Source organism: Colias philodice, chromosome 27, assembly GCF_061535455.1.
Source record: "Colias philodice isolate Cphi_HAF_F1 chromosome 27, ilColPhil1 Martin Lab GWU primary, whole genome shotgun sequence".
Lineage (NCBI taxonomy): Eukaryota > Metazoa > Arthropoda > Insecta > Lepidoptera > Pieridae > Colias > Colias philodice.
The window spans coordinates 3,520,204-3,541,021 of record NC_143112.1 but is presented as its reverse complement, the minus strand read 5'-3'; the positions used below and the strand labels follow the sequence as shown (position 1 = coordinate 3,541,021).

General features: G+C 32.6%; 1 protein-coding gene and 1 long non-coding RNA gene across 2 annotated transcripts; one reads left to right on the top strand and one right to left on the bottom strand.

The window, feature by feature from the left end:
- On the top strand, positions 1 to 1,307 carry LOC149476554 (uncharacterized). The gene is made up of 2 exons (XR_016317820.1): positions 1 to 1,209; positions 1,245 to 1,307. It is a non-coding gene; the product is annotated as an uncharacterized LOC149476554 (long non-coding RNA).
- Positions 1,308 to 10,368: 9,061 nt separating this feature from the next.
- Positions 10,369 to 19,012, bottom strand: LOC149476553 (ornithine decarboxylase 1-like). The gene is made up of 9 exons (XM_089711793.1): positions 18,783 to 19,012; positions 17,859 to 17,976; positions 17,152 to 17,283; positions 16,105 to 16,225; positions 14,899 to 15,072; positions 13,782 to 13,913; positions 12,008 to 12,109; positions 11,199 to 11,425; positions 10,369 to 10,567 (listed from the first exon to the last, which is right to left on the bottom strand). The coding sequence occupies exons 1-9, from the start codon at positions 18,955 to 18,957 to the stop codon at positions 10,426 to 10,428; spliced, it is 1,323 nt and encodes a 440-aa protein (XP_089567919.1). The 5' UTR covers positions 18,958 to 19,012; the 3' UTR covers positions 10,369 to 10,425.
- Between the last annotated feature and the right edge of the window lie 1,806 nt (positions 19,013 to 20,818).

Genomic DNA, 20,818 nt, shown 5'->3' with positions numbered 1-20,818 from the left:
TCGTGTTTTTTTGTAGTTGTGGCCTTATGAACGAGTACTTCATGGAATAACTCAATGTATTCACATAATATTTTTTTTACTCTTTGCAATATAACGACTTATGCCCTTATGCACTATGTTCATAATCGCACAACACGACTTATATTATTGCCAGTTTTGGTTTTATAGAAATGATGTGACTTATTATGCTTGAAATTTGTGTACTTTATGACTCAATTGAGGCATTTTAGTGGAAAAACTATGCACGTAGCTTGAAAAACGAATGAAATCAACGGGTTTTTTTATCGTTATTAGATAATAAAAACAAAACTACATTTAGGTATTTATGCATTTAACCCTAGAAGTCCAATCTACGTAAATTTGACGTATGAACTCTTCTATATTTACCATCGAATCGCTGCAAAATCCAGAACCAACTTATTAGCCGTCGAGACCTAGCAGTACATAGTTGGCTCATCCCGGTAAATTCCGCCATTTGGTTGTAAAGAGGATGTTGTGCGTCATTTTGACGTATTATTGGGCTTTTCGTAACTTTTAAGATTGTTTCAAATTTTTATTTTGTGATTTATTTGAATAATTTTTTTCAAAGTCACGTTTCACATGATATCTATAGTATTATACTATAGATTGAGTATAAAATGGGATCCAGACAACTTTTATACTACTTAGGACGAAAGCCTTCAATTTTAGTAAATGACGATTATTGTCCTCCGCTGGATTTGGACTTCAAGCAAGGGGATTGGGTGGCTGAAGATGTTGTCTGGAGTAAAACCGAATATGTTATGGGGTTTTGTTATTACCCATGTATAATGAAAGTCGTAGATTGTAAAATAAACCTTTAATCGATCTTTCAATAATACAGTACTATGTTGTTAATGCTATACAATGTTTCACCAGTTACCGCAATGAGTCTAGTCTGTACAGGTTAGCAGGAGACAATCATTGAGTATTGGTATTAAATACGTATCAACTGCGTATTGCGTTTTGCGTATTAACTATTGTCCTAGTGAAAATTAATCGTCGAATCAATTTAAAATTCGATCAAGTGCGTTCCATTTCGGAACGCCACAGATAATAAAATATAGATAATAAAAGTGGCAACGCCACAATTTCATGGTGGTATACATTGAGGATACAAGCACTATAAAGAGATAAGAGAAGCCCGAAAACCATATTCCTGTATGTTCAGTTAATACAGGAAAAGTTATAGTTGGTCAGTGGCGATATTTTACGGCATGATATAGAATTTTAACAATTTCTATATCATATAATATCAAAATAATGTAGATAAATAAAGAAAATACAATGAGCCGCAAAGATTTTATGAAAAAATTAAGCACAGATTTGAACTTGCCTTGGATGCAAATACGACTTGTGGCACGCACTTTGAAGAGACTCTACGTGACAATAGCCCAATTTTTTCAAAATATGTGGTACCAGAGTATCCATAAAATGTTTACGAAAATGCAGGACCAAAGAAGTATCGATATTGCGGATTTTTTTCCTATAAAAAAGGCAAATTACCAAAGCACAGTGGCTAAAACGCTATATAAATACTTTTTTTTATGCGACTATTATAGACTATAGTATTATTGTCTTGATTATTGTAGTTAGATAATTAAAAAAAAAAAAAGATTAAAAACGAGTTATTTTTTAAAAACTTACCCAATTATAAGAAGAAAATATAAGTTTAACATTTTTGTTAGCTTCTTTTAGATGATTCAATTATCGTTCTGTATTTATATAAACAAAGAGTATAATATCATTAAATGCACTTAATGTGTTAACTGTATTTTTAATATCTATTGCGAAAAATAGTTAATTTCCATAGAAATATATTAGTATCCCAAGTTAATTGATAAATACCTTTTTTAAAAAATATAAAGATTTGTTGTTGCAGATTTATTGAAAAAACGATTTAAAAATAATAAGGAATAGTGTGTGTTGTTTCCGTGCAGTATTCAAATAGACCAATAGCAACACGGCATTAATGCCAAACTGTCTCATGTCGTCACTTGAACCAATGACACTAAAAGAGTTGTTCCTTTATGCTCATGTTAGAAAAATGACACAAATGTGTTTATACTATAAAATAGTGTTAGGACTGATGGAACAAAATGAATTAAGTCTTTATTCAAAAAGTATAACTACACATATGTCTTTGTGTTCGTGGGTACTTTTGACTCGAGACGAATAGTTCCTTTGCGATTGCCTAAAATGATGGATAAGGTAACTTATACCGTTAATCACACCCTACTTATACCGTTTGGGTCATTCGAAAAAATGGGTTAGGACGCAGCTAGAGATATGACCTTTTGATATGTTGTGTATTTTGACGAGCTGAATCCAATGGTGCAATAAAAACCAATGGGAATAACTCGTCTTACTCCCTTATTCACTGGAGGCACAGAATTGTGTCACGTAGACATATAAATTCTATGTACGTGCCATGTTTGGTAAATAATAATATGATTAACTGTTTATCACTGAGAATATTTTAATTAGATAATATTTTCATTATTATTGGGGGATAAAATGTTAATTAAATTGTCGGGCTATCGTTTGTTATCATAATCGAATAGTTTAGTTAGTAGAATTTGGTTAAGTTGCTAAGGTAGATTACAGCTATTTTCGAATTTGTGGATTTATTCTGTTTAGCTTGTGTCAGTTATATGAATAAAAATGTTATAAGTGACACTAAAAGCAATTCATAACACTTTAATTTTTATATTTCGTGTTTTAAGAAGAAAGAAAGAGTATGTAAAATAATTCTTACGTACAATATAGTATAGAACAAAGTCGCTTTCTCTGTCCCTATGTCCCTATGTATGCTTAAATCTTTAAAGCTACGCAACGGATTTTGATGCGCTTTTTTTTAATAGATAGAGTGATTCAAGAGGAAGGTTTTAGTATATAACTTATTATGTTTTAGACAAAGCGGGCGAAGCCGCGGGCGGAAAGCTAGTTAAACTATAAACCAACATTTCGAAGAATTAAAAGTTCGACGAGATATGTCTTCCGCCAACCCGCACTTAGCCAGCGTAGTGGATTATGGCCTGTATCCTCGTAGGAGGCCCGTGTATCACCAGTTAGATCGTATATGGGCTGATGATTAAATTATGATGATGAAGTTGAATTTGGTTCGACTAAGGTAACTTTCAGCTGTTTTCGCAACTAGTGGATATGTTGTAAAAAAGAAAAACAGTCGCTTAGTGACTCTATCAGCATTGATATGAGTGGCCATTTTTTATATTTTATAAGATTTTCGTGCATAAAATATTGTAACCTACTAAACTAAGAACCCGTTTCAGAACTTCCTGAAAAATTCACTGATAATTTAACACTTATTCACGTACCTTATTAATTATCATGGAAGATATCGCTTCCTAGCGATAAGGCCGCCTATATTGTTCCGCTTCTTATTACTCTGTGTGTGTGTTGTTTTGTTATGTGTGTACAATTAAGTGTTTATATATTAGATATATATCATTTTAATTAACAGATAAGTTTAACAGTACTTACACATCCTAAACTTATGAAATCGGTCGGCAAGTTCTTACAAAATAGGATTAAATTAATGATTGTCTTGAGCCACTTCTACTGATAAATACGTGTTTTAATAAGATTTATACTGTGTAATATTTTCCTTTCCTTCTTACAATTTAAATCGTAAAAATCTCAATAAGCTAGAAGCCCCAATCTGTGTATTATCGGAGCTTTCTAAATCCCACCAATAAAATTAGAGCGTTCTCCTTGTTCGTAGTGATGTATGTATATTTATCGATATTTCTTTTAATTTAAAAAAATATTAATGAAAAATTTTGATTTTGCCTAGACAATTGCAAGACACTTTGCTCTTTTTTAGTATAATACGCGGAAAGTGTTTAAAAAAACGATTTTTTAAAACTTAAGTTACCGATATACCTAAATATAATAATTTGGCTTGAGTTACTTCATCCATCAAATACAATAGAAATAATAAAAACACTAATTTAGACTCCTTCAATAGTAGGCTAATTAAGAATGTATTTTATGAACTTTCAATCAAATACCATTGGAATTATATGAACACTCATTTAGCCTCGTAAACAATTTAAAGTGCGTAGGCTATTTCCCATTGTGGCATTCGCAAGTGAAGTGGAATTGCAACAATGCTCAAATGTACCCAATGAATTGCTAATTTATAAACTAAATATATCAATATCGCTTCAATTCAAAGCATTATGTGTAAGTATTGACTATTTACGTTGTTAATAGCAATTACTGTTGTGATTTTCAACAATGTTAGTATTTTTGATTTATGTGAACTGTATTGTTTGTATTTTGAAGAGTATTAATAATATGTATATTTCTTTCAAATTTTTGTTAATTCAAAAAATCCTTTGCATGCTTTTATCTATTTGCTTTGTGTATGTATTTAAATCAGTCTTAAATTTGTACTTATAATGAATGGAAAATTGATCACTTAAATTAACAGGCATTGTGCATTGCAGACATTGCAACATTGGCACAAGGGGCACCGAATTTTCCAAAAACAAGTATGAAAATGTTAACCAATAATACAAACTCACTGCATTAAATTTCCTCAATATTTCACCGTATATCGAAGTAAAACACACGTTAGCATGTTAAGACCACATCAAACGGTTACCGTTCGCTAGCTCCTTTGCCCAATCAAGTGTCGAAGCAGTTTCACTGACATATTTGCGTTCAACTTAAAGCATTGCTGATCAGTTACCAATTAGTTTATTTTATTGGATGTTTATTGTTTATGATGTTTATAATTGCTTGAATCGAAAAATGTGTATGGGATTCATTTGAATTATGAGAAATATTATCATCTTTTAATATCTACGATACCCAGCTGTATAATATTTCTATGTTAAAATTAATGGTTTATAATGATACCTTTAAGACTCATTTCGTCGCATTTTTTAATATTTGCACACTCAATCGATGGGTAGAATGTATTTATTAGCCACATAATATTGTAATTTAAACATCTATAATTTGTAACTACATTCTTCCAAATAAATATAATTTGAATTTGAATTTAAATTCACCATACTCAAAAACCTATCAACTGTCCTGACATTTCACAAATTTCTCTTTTATCGATAACGCTATCCCCTCACTAACTTTATCAGGCCGTCCCTTCTGACGTATCGCTACACATCCTTCTTTGACTTGGCTGCCTATTTATTCACCCAAATCCACTGGTTTTTAGAGCATTGCTTGTTTAATTTGAGTGTCTCTCTTCCTTTGCGATTATATATTTTTATTTACGCATTTGACCTTAGAGTTTCGAATGGTACTTGTTATCTTCAAGGTTTTGTTGGATTTAACTGGGATTTATTAGATTCTTTTGTACCCTATATTAATTTATGATTCAAGAAATATAATAGGAAACATGTATTAGGTACATTTCAGAAGCTCTCGGCGTTATTGTGACCTTGGTAAAAATAACATCGCTGAACCTCGTTGAACAGAAAATTAAGTATATACCTACGTATCTTAACCAACGAAATACTGAATTAAAATTGGATAAAAACAACGAAAGCAAAAGCAAAAACAACGTTTATGATAAATTCCACATGAGTTCATCTCATGAATTTACCTAAACAAATTTAAAATCACTACAAAAACTATCCATCTTACCTTTTTATTACGTCCCCCGATTTATGACGTCATCATCCCCAACTCGTCAATGAAGCTGTTCAACAAACAGTTAAAAGACATTCAGTGGCAATACGAGAAGATTTCGCTTCAATCAATCAAGGGACTATTGTGTTATGGGCCCTCTTCACAATGGGCAGCGTTGGGCGAGTAGAGGCAATAACGATAGTGTAGACTGTAGAGGATCTAAATATCTATGATCGGCCGTCATTGTAGATGTTTATTCATAATCGTAACGGCAGCAAACATCGACGATCATTTGTTGGGCCAACGCTGCCCATTGTGAAGAGGGCCCTACATTTCGCTCCAATCAATCAAGGGGCCATTGTGTAAAACACACGCCATAATCCAGTCAAGTGACAGGTAATCAAATAAAATACTGGCCGACCTCCGAGATTGTTCGCTACCCTTCCCGGATTTCCCGCTACTCAAGTCATAAGATTAAGCGGAAAAATATAAGATACAAATATTGTAGATAGGTGGAAAGAAGAAGGCATGAATTCGTTATGAAATGTAAAGAATAGGGCAAACTGAATTTAAAACTATGCCATTTCAAGGAGTAATACATAAAAGTAGAGCATACACTGTTCAGACAATTTTGTATAAAACTAAAATGATATTATTTCCATGCATCAACCGTTTTTTCGGCATCAATTTCTAGGATATAACGTGAACCTATGTTTACATTAAAGAAGACCGGATTCGATAAATATAATTTAAGTACAAGCATCGTTAAATTTAACGGAAATATTTTTACATTTAGACTAATAATAGCAGATTTAACAAAGTTTATGTGTAGTACCTATCATTCAATTTGACGTTTCGAACACAGTTGGTTGATTTAACAAGAAACTCACGCTTCAATTCGCATCTACCTATAATTGATAGTCTAACTGTTTCTGTATTTTATGTTAATTTCTGTGTGTACAATAAAGTATTATCTATCTATCTATCTCTACCTAAGAAACAAAAACCCATCGAGCATTTTTGTACTTTATTTCTCGCTACAAAAACTGAATAGTTCTAACCCGCCAGCGTCTCTCTCTTACACCCACCCAAAATAAATTGCGACCATATTTTTTGTTACGAGTTCAGTTACTACGGCCCTATCTATCCACGAGCTGGGTTCCAGATTTAGATGGTGATCTGACGGATAGTAATGGTCCACGGATCACTAGGACTTTGTCCAATGGTTACGTCATTAATTTTAAGCGCTGGTTGAACGGTTAGGGCTGATCGTTTTTCAAACTGTTACCTGGTTTTATTGATGTCTAGGTACGGTTTGTGGTTATTACTTTGGGAGTGATTTTGTGATATTTTCCTGGGCTTAAGGGTTAAGATTAAGTCAGTATTATTACTATTTAAATTACTTTTAATAAAATATTTTAAAGGTAATTGAAAATGTATCTAATTATATTTTCAACCGCTATTCTTTTGTACATGGCTTCGCCTGCTTTATCTTAAATATAATATAAATTATATATATACTTTTACAAAAACCTTTCTTTTGAATCACTTTACTATTAAAAAAATTGCATTAAAATCCGTTGTATACTTTTAAAGATTTAAGCATACATACATAAAGACGCGTGACTTTATACTATGTAGTGATAACCTCTTTTCTTTATGTATAACGCAGATGCCTTCCTAAGGAAAAATACGCAAACCATGACAATCTTTTTTCTTTTTTCATTGCGTACTGAAGACCTGTGAAGAACCGCCATACTGGTACAAATGACCCAATATTTTCTGTCAGTATCTCTCGGCCTATCGTATCTCCATATTTAAATTCCCAAATACTATACCGTTTATATTCAATGGTTTGTATACCTGTTTGCCAAAATTAACACATACTAACATCTTCTTGAAAAATAAAGATATTGTTACGTCATTTATTATATTCCTATTTACTTTATTACAGCAGAAGAAAATCGTTTATTTAATGTGATTCATTTTATTGGAAACAAAACAGAAATGTTATGATTACAATACACAAATCAAAATAAACTACGTCATAAATTAATATGGTTCACGAAATTGCGTACATCTTACTGTTAAATTGCTCTTAACGATACAATAATAAAAACCATTAAAATGAAAAGATATATTGTTAAGAAATATTAGTTACTTTTAATAGAAACAGCACTTTTTCGTTACTTCAGCGGGTTAAAAGAATAATTTAATGTTTAGTTGTGATCCTTTTTGATATTAACTTATATACTATTATTTTTCATTTACTTATTATTTTATTTAATAAGGTCTACTATAATAATACTGAAAAATCAAATATTCGATAGATTGACAAACCTACGAAATATTATTTACCTTTGCTTATAAATTTATCTTTCTAATAATGTCGTTTAATATATTATTTTATGCTAAACTCAAACAATGAAATATTCAATCGATTTCTCACACACATACAGACAGACAACAAAAGGAAACTCCATGGAATAATTAATATTTCATCAAGGAATCATATGAATAATTTGTGCATCTCTGAGTACTGTGTGATTAGGTACTGCAGCTGGTATAGGATCTAGTTTTGATTAACTTTAATGTTAATATCTATACTAATATTTATTGTGTCACATGAAATTTTGTGTGTATACATCTTACTTGTTTTACATAATACTCGAGAATCGAAAAACATGTACTTTCTTACCCCAAGTGATAAGAGTAGAGGTAGGAGGTAGGCTTTGTAATCGCTTCAAATTTAAACAGTTTAATTCACCGACAAATTAAAAATCATTAAAATGAAATTCAGTTTTTCTTTAGCCAGATATGATTACACCACTTTCCTTTATTTATATCGCCGTAAAAAATGACTCCTTATTTTCAAACATGAATAAATTCTTCGATAACATGCATAAGCAATATCATCTATTAAATAAATCTCATCTAATCTATACAAATATAAATACTACGAACTGTGTAATACGGAACGAAAACCAAATTTTCCACTCTACTCATCTTACCCTCAAACTCAAGTATCAAGATCAAAACATTTGAAAGCGAATCCCCTTCAAGTTTACGCGTGACCAATTAAGCAAGGTGTACATTGATTGGAGTCCACTTGAATTTACATACCTATTGTGTATACTGGCTTTGTGCATTGATATGGCTTCTAATGTTAAGATTAAAAATGATTGAAATTAAGAAGATATTTGTTATCGTTACAATTGTTATAAATGCGAAAGTGTGTTTCTTTGTAATCCTTTATTTTACAATAAAATGGAAGGATTTTATGTAATCTATACTTATACCTACTTATCTATACTAATATTATAAAGCTGAAGAGTTTGTTTGTTTGTTTGAACGCGCTAATCTCGGAAACTACTGGTCCGATTTGAAAAATTCTTTCGGTGTTAGATAGCCCTTTTAGTTATCGAGGAAGGCTATATTATATATAAGGCTATATTATATCATCTCGCTAAGACCAACAGGAGCGGAGCACTTTGGGTAAAACCGCGGAGCACAGCTAGTTATTTTTATGTCTCGAGATTATTAGATTTCTACTCTCAAGATGTCTCTAGGTATCATATTATTTTCTATTTGATTGCAAATATTCCGACTTCGGCAAACAGTTATTTTTTGTCTGGACAATAGTCAAACCATTGAGATGATTTAAAGTCCAAACTATTCGCTAATATTAAAGCTTAACTTTACAACTAATCCTCTACGAATAAATACAAAAATCTAAAACTACGAAATCCGCAAAAGCAATGCAGTAAGTCGCAAAATCAATAACACTTGTACACTAATTGGTCGCGTGCTAAAGTACAGAACTTGTCATAGAAGCTGTAGGGTAGTTTTAGATATACAGGGTGTTGAAATGAACCGGGATGTTTTTCACACCCTGTATCTTTAAAATGTATTGCTTGTTAAATGAGAGTAAATATGTTTTTAAGATATATTGAGATAACCAATCAAAATAATAAAGATAATATACATATAAATCTATACTAATATTAAAGGTATAGCTGAAGAGTTTCTTTGTTTGAACGCGCTAATCTCAGGAACTACTGGTGCGATTTTAAAAATTATTTCGGTATTAGGTAGCCCATGTACCGAGGACGGCTATATATCATCACGCTGAGACCAACAGGAGCGGAGCAAAGGGGGTAAAACCGCGGGGTACAGCTGGTATAAGATAATATGGTGAGAATGGATGTGGTTATGATCGCACTCTATTATATAATTTGATGTTAAATTAATATTTTACTTTAATATACACAATAATATGATGTATGCATATATTATCTAGGCATAATATTGTTAAGACGGTGAACAGATTTAATAATAAATAAATAAATAAATAAAATAAATATTATAGGACATTATTACACAAATCAACCTAGTCCCACAGTTAGCTCAATTAAGGCTTGTGTTGTGGGTACTAGGCGACGATAAATATAATATTATAAATACATAATATATAGATAATAACACCCAGACCCAAGAACAAATAATTGAGTTCATCACACAAATATTTGCCCTGACCGGGGATCGAACCCGGGACCGTCGGCTCAGTAGGCCGACTACGGTAGGGATACTTTACCACTGCGCCAACCGCGTCGTCACTAATATATCGGAAGCAGAAAAAATGATACAACGTCATTCATATTAATATTTTATTAACATAATATTATTATAACAAAAACAAACGCAACCATGTATAAAATGGTTAAATGTAACCCGTAATTTATTCAACAGTGTCGAAAATATAAAATTATTACTAAAATTAAACTATGATTTTAACAGTACATTTGATTTTAAATGGTTTTGGACATTAATTACTTCAGGGATGTTGGAGGGAAATGGCACCGAAATGTCTGGATTTTCAATGAAGTCCTCTGGCTCGTAAACATCACTGTTCTTTACTTTTTTCCTGAAAACATAACACAGTGCAGTATACTTGATACAATGGGTAATTATTTTCGATGGAAACTATTAGGTATAGATGTCTCAATATGGCATGAAATAAAAAAAAAAGACGGGTTACACTCCGGGAGTGCCGGCAGAAGTGAAAACTTGATTATTAACGTTGAGCATGTTTGATATTTTGGAATGGTATCCGTCTTACGCTTTTTCGATCAGGTCACGTGTCCTGACGCGAGTTTAAGATTTTATACTCATTACAGAAAAAGTGCTCAACGCCACTAAAGAAGTTTTTACTTCAAAAGTAAGGTAAATAAAATTTATTAGTAAAACAGATGTCTTATTAGCTCCATATAAATAAATATGAGATTTTACATTATATCGCGATTACTTGAGTAGAGACAGATTAATGCAATCACATTATTAACATACAATATCAAAGTTTAAAGCTCAGTGATTAAAGAAAAAATATACAAAAAGGAAAGAAAGATTAGAAATGCATTCGATTTCTTTAAAAAGATCGAAGGAAACAACGTCAAGCTCCAGTTAGTTTTAAAATTCTTCTTTTGTAGGGCAGTTACATATTTTTAATCTCTTACTTATATGTAAACACATTTCCCAGCAACCTATCTAAAACTCACCACAGTTCCTTAGATATAACAGGTCTTATTTGCGGTAGATTGGTGCACGCGAAAGTCGACCCAAAGACATGGGAATAAGCTCCTCTTATGGGAAAAACGAGCCAATCCTGGGTGGTACATTGGGGCAAATATATCTTATTTTCAGATAGCACTTGGTCAGAGGAATCTAGGCTATTGCCCCATATGATCGTTTTGTATACTTCCTCGTTGTTTTCTATTGTGTTTCTCTGGAATGTAAAGTAAAGATTGATTAAGTTTTTTGTTACTTTTATTATAGACTTTTTACAATTTATTAATTACTAGCTTCCGCCCGCGGCTTCGCCCGCGTGGTGTTTTGATAAAAGGTAGCCTATGTTCTTTCTCAGGGTTTAAAGATTGTCTGTACCAAATTTCATCAAAATCAGTTGAGAGGTTTAAGCGGGAAAGCGTAACAGACAGACAGACAGAGTTACTTTCGCATTTATAATATTAGTAGGGATTATTTAACTGAATGCATAATATCCTGTTTACATGGACTGTTGATCGGAGAATTTTAACAATTTGTGTATGTTAATTTATTTTATTTGTTGAAAACATATACTTACTACAATTAAGACTATTTATTCCATTTACTAAAGTTTATTTTACTATTTTAAAATTTAAAAGAGATCACAATGGACAATAAAATACCTATAAGTTTGTACTTTACACAATTGTTTTATTTGTGTATCAACCAATGTTTGCTTTAGTAAATTTAACAATAATACAAAAAAATAAACAACAACAAAAAACAACACCATGTATAAATAAGGCTAGTAATGTTCACTTACTGCAAACTTATGAACTGTCTGCCAAACCTCTGCGCAACGGAGTGTGCCGTATATACCATCGTTTATGTACAGCATGTTTATTTTTTCACCATTTCTATCAACCTGTGAAAAAAAAGAAAAATTATCATGATCTGATAGTATAAAACATTTATCTTTACTAATATTATAAAGAGGAAAGGTTTGTATGTATGTATATATGTACATACATACCATACATTAGATCATCATCCACCATACATATGTATGTATGGTTTTCACGCATAAACTACTGGACCGATTTTGATGAAATTTGGCACAGATAATCTTTAGACCCTGAGAAAGAACATTAGTACCTTTTATTGCGAAATATGTACCACGGGCGAAGCCGGGGCGGACCACTAGTAGCATAATATTTTTTAATGTAGCTGAATGCAGTATTACATTGTGAATTTATTCATACACCTATTTTGTTTGTCTCCTGAATTTGAATAATAAAATGACGTACAATGTTAAAGTTAATTTGGACTTTATTATATTAATGATCCACTTATATCATCATCACTACATAGTATAAAACAAAGTCGCTTTCTCTGTCCCTATGTCCCTTTGTATGCTTAAATCTTAGAAACTACGCAACGGATTTTGATGCGGTTTTCCAAGAGGAAGGTTTTAGTATATAATTTATTATGTTTTAGACAAAGCGGGCGAAGCCGCGGGCAGAAAGCTAGTTGGTTAAAAATTGGCTTGTTTTCCCCATATAAATTAAGAAATCCTCATGTCACAATGTTCGTTACTAAATCATCTGAAACTTGGCTTTGTTTATGTACTAGGTGTTACTAGAGTTTAGTTACAGTTTCACCGGCAGACGAACCCACTTGCAAAACCAAGTATTTCTATAGCTTAAGTATGTGTAAAGTTTCATTAAAATCGGCCCATTCGTTTTTACGCGAAAGAGTAATAAATATACAATTTATACATCCATCCTTACAGACTTTCGCGTTTATAATATAACTAGCGTTCCGCCCGCGGCTTCGCCCGCTTTGTCTAAAACATAATAAATTATATACTAAAACCTTCCTCTTGAATCACTTTATCTATTAAAAAAAACCGCATCCTAATCCGTTGCGTAGTTTTAAAGATTTAAGCATACACAGGGACATAGGGACAGAGAAAGCGACTTTGTTTTATACTATGTAGTGATGTAATTTTGTAATGAGTAAACTGAAAAATTATGTGACTAAACCAATTTAAAAACCATTATATTGCCAAATCGTGATGTAACAATTTCACTAACATTTATTATTATTATTACATTGTATTATTTAATTGTAAGTGTACATTGTCAGTTCAATTAATTTCTTACAATTTAACGGCCTAGTTTTAGTGACATTGTAATTTCACGGGGTAACTAGCCAAGCAAAGTTTTGCATCATTCAATCATGAATGACATCGTGAAGAAAAACATCGTGCTAATCATTGAGTTACTATGTACTACGTACTAGAGAGGAGATCGCTACTACACTATTTGTAACACGAGTTAGAGTCAATCGTCTCAAACCAATATTTATTTGTTACATTAATTGGTTTTAATTGATAAGTTTATTCCTATTTTTTTATAAGACAAACAATATTTATTTGTTACATTGATTGGTTTTAATTTATAAGTAATAAGAGGCAGAATATCTACAAAGTGTGTGACTCACTCCCCCCCCTCGCCACCGCGCGCCGCGATTTTGTTCGTGGTGTCCTCTCTATAATAATACCTCAATGGTGCTAATAATATTGTATAACATACCCTTCTAACTGCGTTAATACTGCTATATAGCACCATCGAAGAATCGCTAATGTATCGTCCAGGTTCTGCTGTGATTTGCACACTTTTGTCAGGGAAGTATTCTTCTAACGCAGTATTTACTAGACGGGATACCTGTGAAACATTTAAGCAAGAAGTGAGTATAAAGACTAGGAAATTGAATCAAAGATCATCAGGTATGAAAGCTTGGTCACGGACGAATTCTACCTATACCCGTGTCCCTGTCGTTGATGCGGCTTGACGGAACACAGTGGGGTTTTGGTCAGTAGGCATCCGACATAACCCACGGCTCCTTCCCCGGAGGTCGTGGGTATCTATGCCATACATTTTTTTTAAGTGGAGAAACACACTTAAAAAAATGTATGAAAGCTTGTAAAACATGAAAATAGAATAGTTAAATACAAAAGAATTTCGATCAAAATCGTAGTCGAAGAAGTCGATAAAAATAGATTATAATCTGATGTTCTTTCGTTATATAGGATAATTTTTACCAGGTTCGCTAGGTAATCATATTATAATAATTACTGACTGACCGGTTGGCTTGGTTGGTAGTGGCCCTGCCTTTCAAGCCAGAGGTCGTGGGTTCGATTCCCACCCGGGGCAAATATTTGTGTGATGAACATAGATAGATGTTTGTTCTGTATCTGGGTGTTATTTATCTATGTAAGTATGTTTATCAGCCATCTGGTTTCCATAACACAAGCGAAAGCTTAGTATGGGATCAGATTGTGCCTTGTGTGAAAATTGTCCTGAAAATATTTATTATGTATTATTCTTTATCCCAACTGGTATTTAACAAGTGTCAAGTTCCATAACATCCTATACAATTCATTTTCTCGCACATAGTCTATTTTCATTTTTCTGGCATCGATACTTTCTCTATCCCTTTAATATAATTTACAAAAATCCTGCATTATTTCTACTTTTGTTCATCGACAGAGATGGTTAGTTACCATCTATACCTACTTATATTATAAAGCTGAATAGTTTATTTGTTTGAACGCGCTAATCTCAGGAACTACTGGTCCGATTTGAAAAGTTCTTTCGGTGTTAGTTAATTGAGCTATATTTATTGAGGAAGGCTATTATAAAAACAAACCTCATCAATATCTGTAGTATTTTCACTAAGAAACCCACCGCCTATATCCACAATACTCATTTGTCTGCCATGTTTAGCTTCATAATCAAACAGTGATCTCGCCATTCGAAGCCCATGGACGTGACTGTCGGATGAAAAGCAGACACTGCCGACGTGGAAGGCGACTCCGACCACCTGAAATATTGTTGTTAGGATAATTGTTTTTTTAGACTGAAATAGTCAAAACTGAATATAATCTTATTACGTCGCTCATTGTCTTATAAAAGTATTAGAAATGGTTTTTAGAAAGACTTTTGTTATTGTGTTGTTTCAATTTTACACATTTGAAAAGAGTAAGCACAAAGTTTCTTGCCAGCTTTTACTTTGTATAGGTTATTCAAAGTATAACGGTATACCTAAACTAGCTTTAACTTATTAAGTACTAGCGGTCTGCCCCGGCTTCGCGCGAGGTATATATTTCGCAATAAAAGGTAGCCTATGTTCTTTCCCAGGGTCTTAAGATTGTCTGTGTCAAATTTCATCAAAATCGGTTGAAAGGTTTAAGCGGGAAAGCGTAACAGACAGACAGACAGTGTTACTTTCGCATTTATAATATTATAATAGTAGGGATATGCCTAAGCTAAGATTGTAGTATGTAGCTATGAAATAATCATGCAATTGATTAAATATTATCAGAAATCAGAAATGTTTTATATTACTGAAGACATAAGAAATAAGAAATTACTCTTCCAGTGTGCGTAATATAGGTGAATGGGAATATTGTAGTATATACAGGGTGTCCCGCTCTTGGTATACTAAGCGCGAAGGAACTTGTAGTTTTGCATATACTGATCACGTAAAAAATACTTAAAAAAAAAATTACGTCCAAAATTTTATGCTAAATTTTTCCTGAAAATCCATGTTTTCTTCTCTAGCTTCGCGCAGCCGGCATATACCGCTTCTCTAATATGAGCATTTTATCTGTGAAAACATAATCTTAAACGATAGCTCACGTGCTGGTGGCAAAGTTGGGCGGCTCGCTTGTTATGGGTGTACACATAGAGTTTTAAGAATTCATCTATTTGAAAAAAAAATGCGTCTGGAATTTTTTAATTATTTTTTACGTACTCAGCGTATGCAAAGCTATAACCTCCTTTGAGCTTAGTATACGAACAGTGGGACACCCTGTATATTTATTTATATAATAAAATCAAATGGAACGCTTACCTTAATACCAAGTCTAGCGGCTTCATCCAAAAGATCGATTGCCTCTGTTTCATAGTCGCATCCGAATTTATCACCCAAACGGTATACACTGTCACTATCCACTTTTATTCTTATTAAAAGCCTGAAAATTCAAGTCATGTATAAAATAATTGTTATTATGAAGTTCTTACTATCGTAAGTCACAACTCTATATATATACGTAGGTTATAGGTAATATATATACAACTTGTCATTTCATATAAATAATATAATATAAATATAATTTGTATTGTAAATTTTTATCTGCTTAGACCTAGGGAAAGGAGAAGCAGCTTGACGCTGACTAAAGTTTTTCTTTTGTAGATTCGTTATGTTAAAATTAGTTTGAATAGACTTTTGAGTATTTTTTAAAATAATTCTATGAATTCGTTCACAATTTTATTGAATTTATTCATTAAGTACTAGCGGTCCGCCCCGGCTTCGCCTGTGGCACATGTTTACGTTTTCTCTACATAAGAACCATCCTCGTACTTCAAGGAATATAATAAAAAAAGAATTATCGAAATCGGTTCAGCCGTTCTCGACTTATGCGCTTACCAACACATTTTGCGATTCATTTTTATATATAAGACTAGCGGTCCGCCCCGGCTTCGCCCGTGGTACATATTTACGTTTTCTCTACATAAGAACCATCCGCGTACTTCAAGGAATATAATAAAAAAAGAATTATCGAAATCGGTTCAGCCGTTCTCGACTTATGCGCTTACCAACACATTTTGCGATTCATTTTTATATATAAGACTAGCGGTCCGCCCCGGCTTCGCCCGTGGTACATATTTACGTTTTCTCTACATAAGAACCATCCGCGTACTTCAAGGAATATAATAAAAAAAGAATTATCGAAATCGGTTCAGCCGTTCTCAAGTTATGCGCTTACCAACACATTTTGGGATTCATTTTTATATTATAGAAGATTACATGGATTGATAGACTAATTTAACACGTCTTGTGTTAATTAAGAAATAATTAAAAACTATTCATATTACTTATTCCGGCAATTTGATTTACCTTGCGTCAGGCCAATATTGTTTCGTTTTTTTCAGCTCGAAAGAAGAATCGAATGTAGCGTATTTAATTCCACATTTTTTAGCATACGTCATCCATTGTGGATGTTTGAGGGGTGACGCGAATATGATACTTCTAGAAAATAAAATTATTATTTTAATATTAGTATATATTTTTAAATGTATTGTAATACTGACCTGTATTTAATATGGAATACTGAGTAAAGTATTGAATTATTCCGTCCGTACCAGAAATCAGGAATTTCGCATGACTAAATAACTGTTCCGTAGTATAAAGAAGTCGACAAATAGTCATAAAAAAAATTGGTTGTCTGTAAAGTCGGTTTACTGACGATAGTTGAACGTGACAACGTCCGATTGTGCTTCTTTGTCGCTCGTTCCGCGCTCTCGCTTGCACTTCAAGCCTTACATGGAACGCCTCAGAGCGAGGTAACGCCGCATGAGTCATGTTTTTTTCGTGCGTGCAACCGGCTCTATCGAATTATAAGACGTTGTCACGTCAATAATATACTATCTTTTTGATAAAAGTCCGATAATTATTGCCACAATATCATTGAACAGGTAAAATTACCAATCGTTCCTTCTCCCCTATTCTCGATGGCTTTCTATGTATGCTCACATTAACTAGTTATTTTTCATTGGCATTAGCATTATAATTTTTTTTAATGAGTAAATAATATAATAACATACCGTGGATCCACATTAAGCTTCAAGACTTTGTACAGCTCTCCCGGCGTAGCACAGTCAAAACCCAATCCTAGGGCTGCTACTAACTTCAATAGAGCTATGTTATCGTTTGATTTGATTGCTGTAAATTTACAAAAAATCTATCCTAATATTATAAAACTGAAGAGTTTTTTTGTTGGCATTGAAGGCGCTAAACTCCGGAACCGTAAGATTTGAAAAAATCTTTTACTGTTAGATAGTTCATTTATATCGAGGAAGGCTATAATTATAGGCTATGTATCATCATGTTAAGACCAATTGGAGTGGAGTAATGCGAGTAAAACCGTAGGGCACAGCTAGCAATTGTAAATGTGTATTTTCATCAGATTATATTGCAATTCTACATAATATAGTTTTTATAAAACGAAGTCGCTTTCTGTTGTTTGTCTGTTACTTTGTGTGCTTCTTTAAAACTATGCACCGGATTAGGGTGCGGTTTTTTTAATAGATAGAGTGATTCAAGAGGAAGGTATACAGATTGTTAGAAGTTAGTAGGTAGACCGTGAAGTTAAATTTCAAATTTGTGAGATCCAGATAAAATGTAATTACCTATGTACCTGTATTAAATAAATAAATAAATAAATATTATAGGACATTATTACACAAATCGACCTAGTCCCACAGTAAGCTCAATTAAGGCTTGTGTTGTGGGTACTAGGCGACGATAAATATAATATTTAATAAATACATATATAGATAATACCTAACACCCAGACCCAAGAACAAATAATTGAGTTCATCACACAAATATTTGCCCTGACCGGGGATCGAACCCGGGACCGTCGGCTCAGTAGGCAGTTACTTTACCACTGCGCCAACCGCGTCGTCAAATAATTTAAACCAAATTTTTAGTATTATGTAAATAATTTAAACCAGATTAATACATACCATAAAATATTTGAACTCTTGGCATTTTTCTTTTAAAATATTCAATTCTTTGATAAGCGTCATCTAAATCTTGAAGAAAGAAGGCTCCTGTCTGTTCACCACTTGTTATAATTTTTTTAGCTACATCATTTACTGTTACTCCATTTAGAATGTATGTTTCAAATTGTTTTGACATTTTTCAAAAGAAATATATTCTGAGTCTATGCACTAGTGTTTCTAAGGACAAATTATTTCCAATACTGGTAATATATATGTTATGCCATTATAAAAGCAATTATGCTACAATGATTGAAGTAATTAAAAAATACAATCTATATGCTAATTCATTTTGGTGTCTTTGTTTTAAATTTAAATGTTAATTGTTTATTTACTATGAGTTCATGGGTGGAAAGGTAAACCTTAGTACACGACAGGTGTAGGCCTTTGTTGTATTTTTTTTACAAACTAGCTGCGTTCCGCGGTTTCACCCGCATTGTTCCGCTCCTGTTGGTCAGTGTTATGCTATTATATTTTATAGCATTTCTTAATAAATGGATTATCTACCACTGAAATAATTTTTAAAATCAGACCTGGTATTCCTAAGATTAGTGCGTTCAACCAAACAAACAAACTTCAGTTTTATAATATACTAGCTTTCCGCCCGCGGCTTCACCCGCTTTGTCTAAAACCTAATAAATTATATACTAAAACTTTCCTTTTGAATCACTCTATTTATTAAAAAAACCGCATCAAAATTAGTTTCGTAGTTATACAGATTTAAGCATACATAGGGATATAGGGACAGAGAAAGTGACTTTGTTTTATACTATGTAGTATCTTACAATTATATACTTGTTGTATATACTAATAGATTTAAACATATATACGAAATCACTACTCAGTACTACATAGTCACTTTCTCTGTCCCTATGTCCCTTTGTATGCTTACTACGCAACGGATTTTGATGCGAATTTTTTTAATCGATAAAGTGATTCAAGAGGAAGGTTTTACTATATAATTTATTAGGTATTAGACAAAGCGGGCGAAGCCGCGGGCGGTAAGCTAGTACACGATAAAATAAACACGAAATATCATACAAGGTGCGTATCATGACTTCTCAAAATCACATTCGACTTGACATTGAGGATCCTTATTCGTACCTCTCATGACCCTTGCAATTTGAGATATTCTCCTTTGGTATAAGGTATGTACTTTTAGATTTTTTGAGCAGAAAATATTGCATTTGTCATGAGTAATTATTTTTAAGCTATTGCATAGCTTCTATCGCGGGCCTTGAGCGCGGAGACCGAATCGAGAAATTCCGTAACGAAAAAACCTCACGCTCCCCACTCCGACGGACATGGAGGTGTGGCTTGAAGGCATGCTATGCAATAGGTTTACCGCGGCAGTCTCCGAGTGCCACACGTCTTTTTTTTAGAATAACATTGATTGGAATTTTCATAGTAGTCATTATTTTCCGTATTTTGACGATTCAAAAGCGCTTCTATACGACGTCTATCTACATTTTTTAGAAAAATATTTATTAAAGTTTTTATGGATGGTAAATTACTTATATCTACGTAATATTTCCGATATAATATTTTTTCTAGAAAATTTATTAATTTATTGATAAACTCTACTTATTACGATATAATATAATATAGAAGTCTATTTATTTCATGGGTAGTAAATTACTTATTAGTTACTATTGTAATATTTCCGATATTTCCCATATTTTTCTAGGAAATTGATTAATTTATTGATAAGCTCTACTTATTACGATATAATCTTATATATAAAAATGAATCGCAAAATGTGTTGGTAAGCGCATAACTCGAGAACGGCTGAACCGATTTCGATAATTCTTTTTTTATTATATTCCTTGAAGTAAGAGGATGGTTCTTATGTAGAGAAAACGTAAATATGTACCACGGGCGAAGCCGGGGCGGACCGCTAGTATAATATAGAAGTCTATTTATTTCATGGGTAGTAAATTACTTATTAGTTACTGTTGTAATATTTCCGATATAATATTTTTCTAGGAAATTGATTAATT

Excerpts from the sequence above, each read along its gene's own strand:
- LOC149476553 (XM_089711793.1), bottom strand. The coding sequence starts at position 18,957 with ATGTCAAAACAATTTGAAACATACATTCTAAATGGAGTAACAGTAAAT. Across the intron at positions 15,073-16,104 it reads CCGCTAGACTTGGTATTAAG|GTGGTCGGAGTCGCCTTCCA; the intron begins GTAAGCGTTCCA and ends ACAATATTTCAG. Across the intron at positions 12,110-13,781 it reads GTATTAACGCAGTTAGAAGG|GTTGATAGAAATGGTGAAAA; the intron begins GTATGTTATACA and ends TTTTTTTCACAG.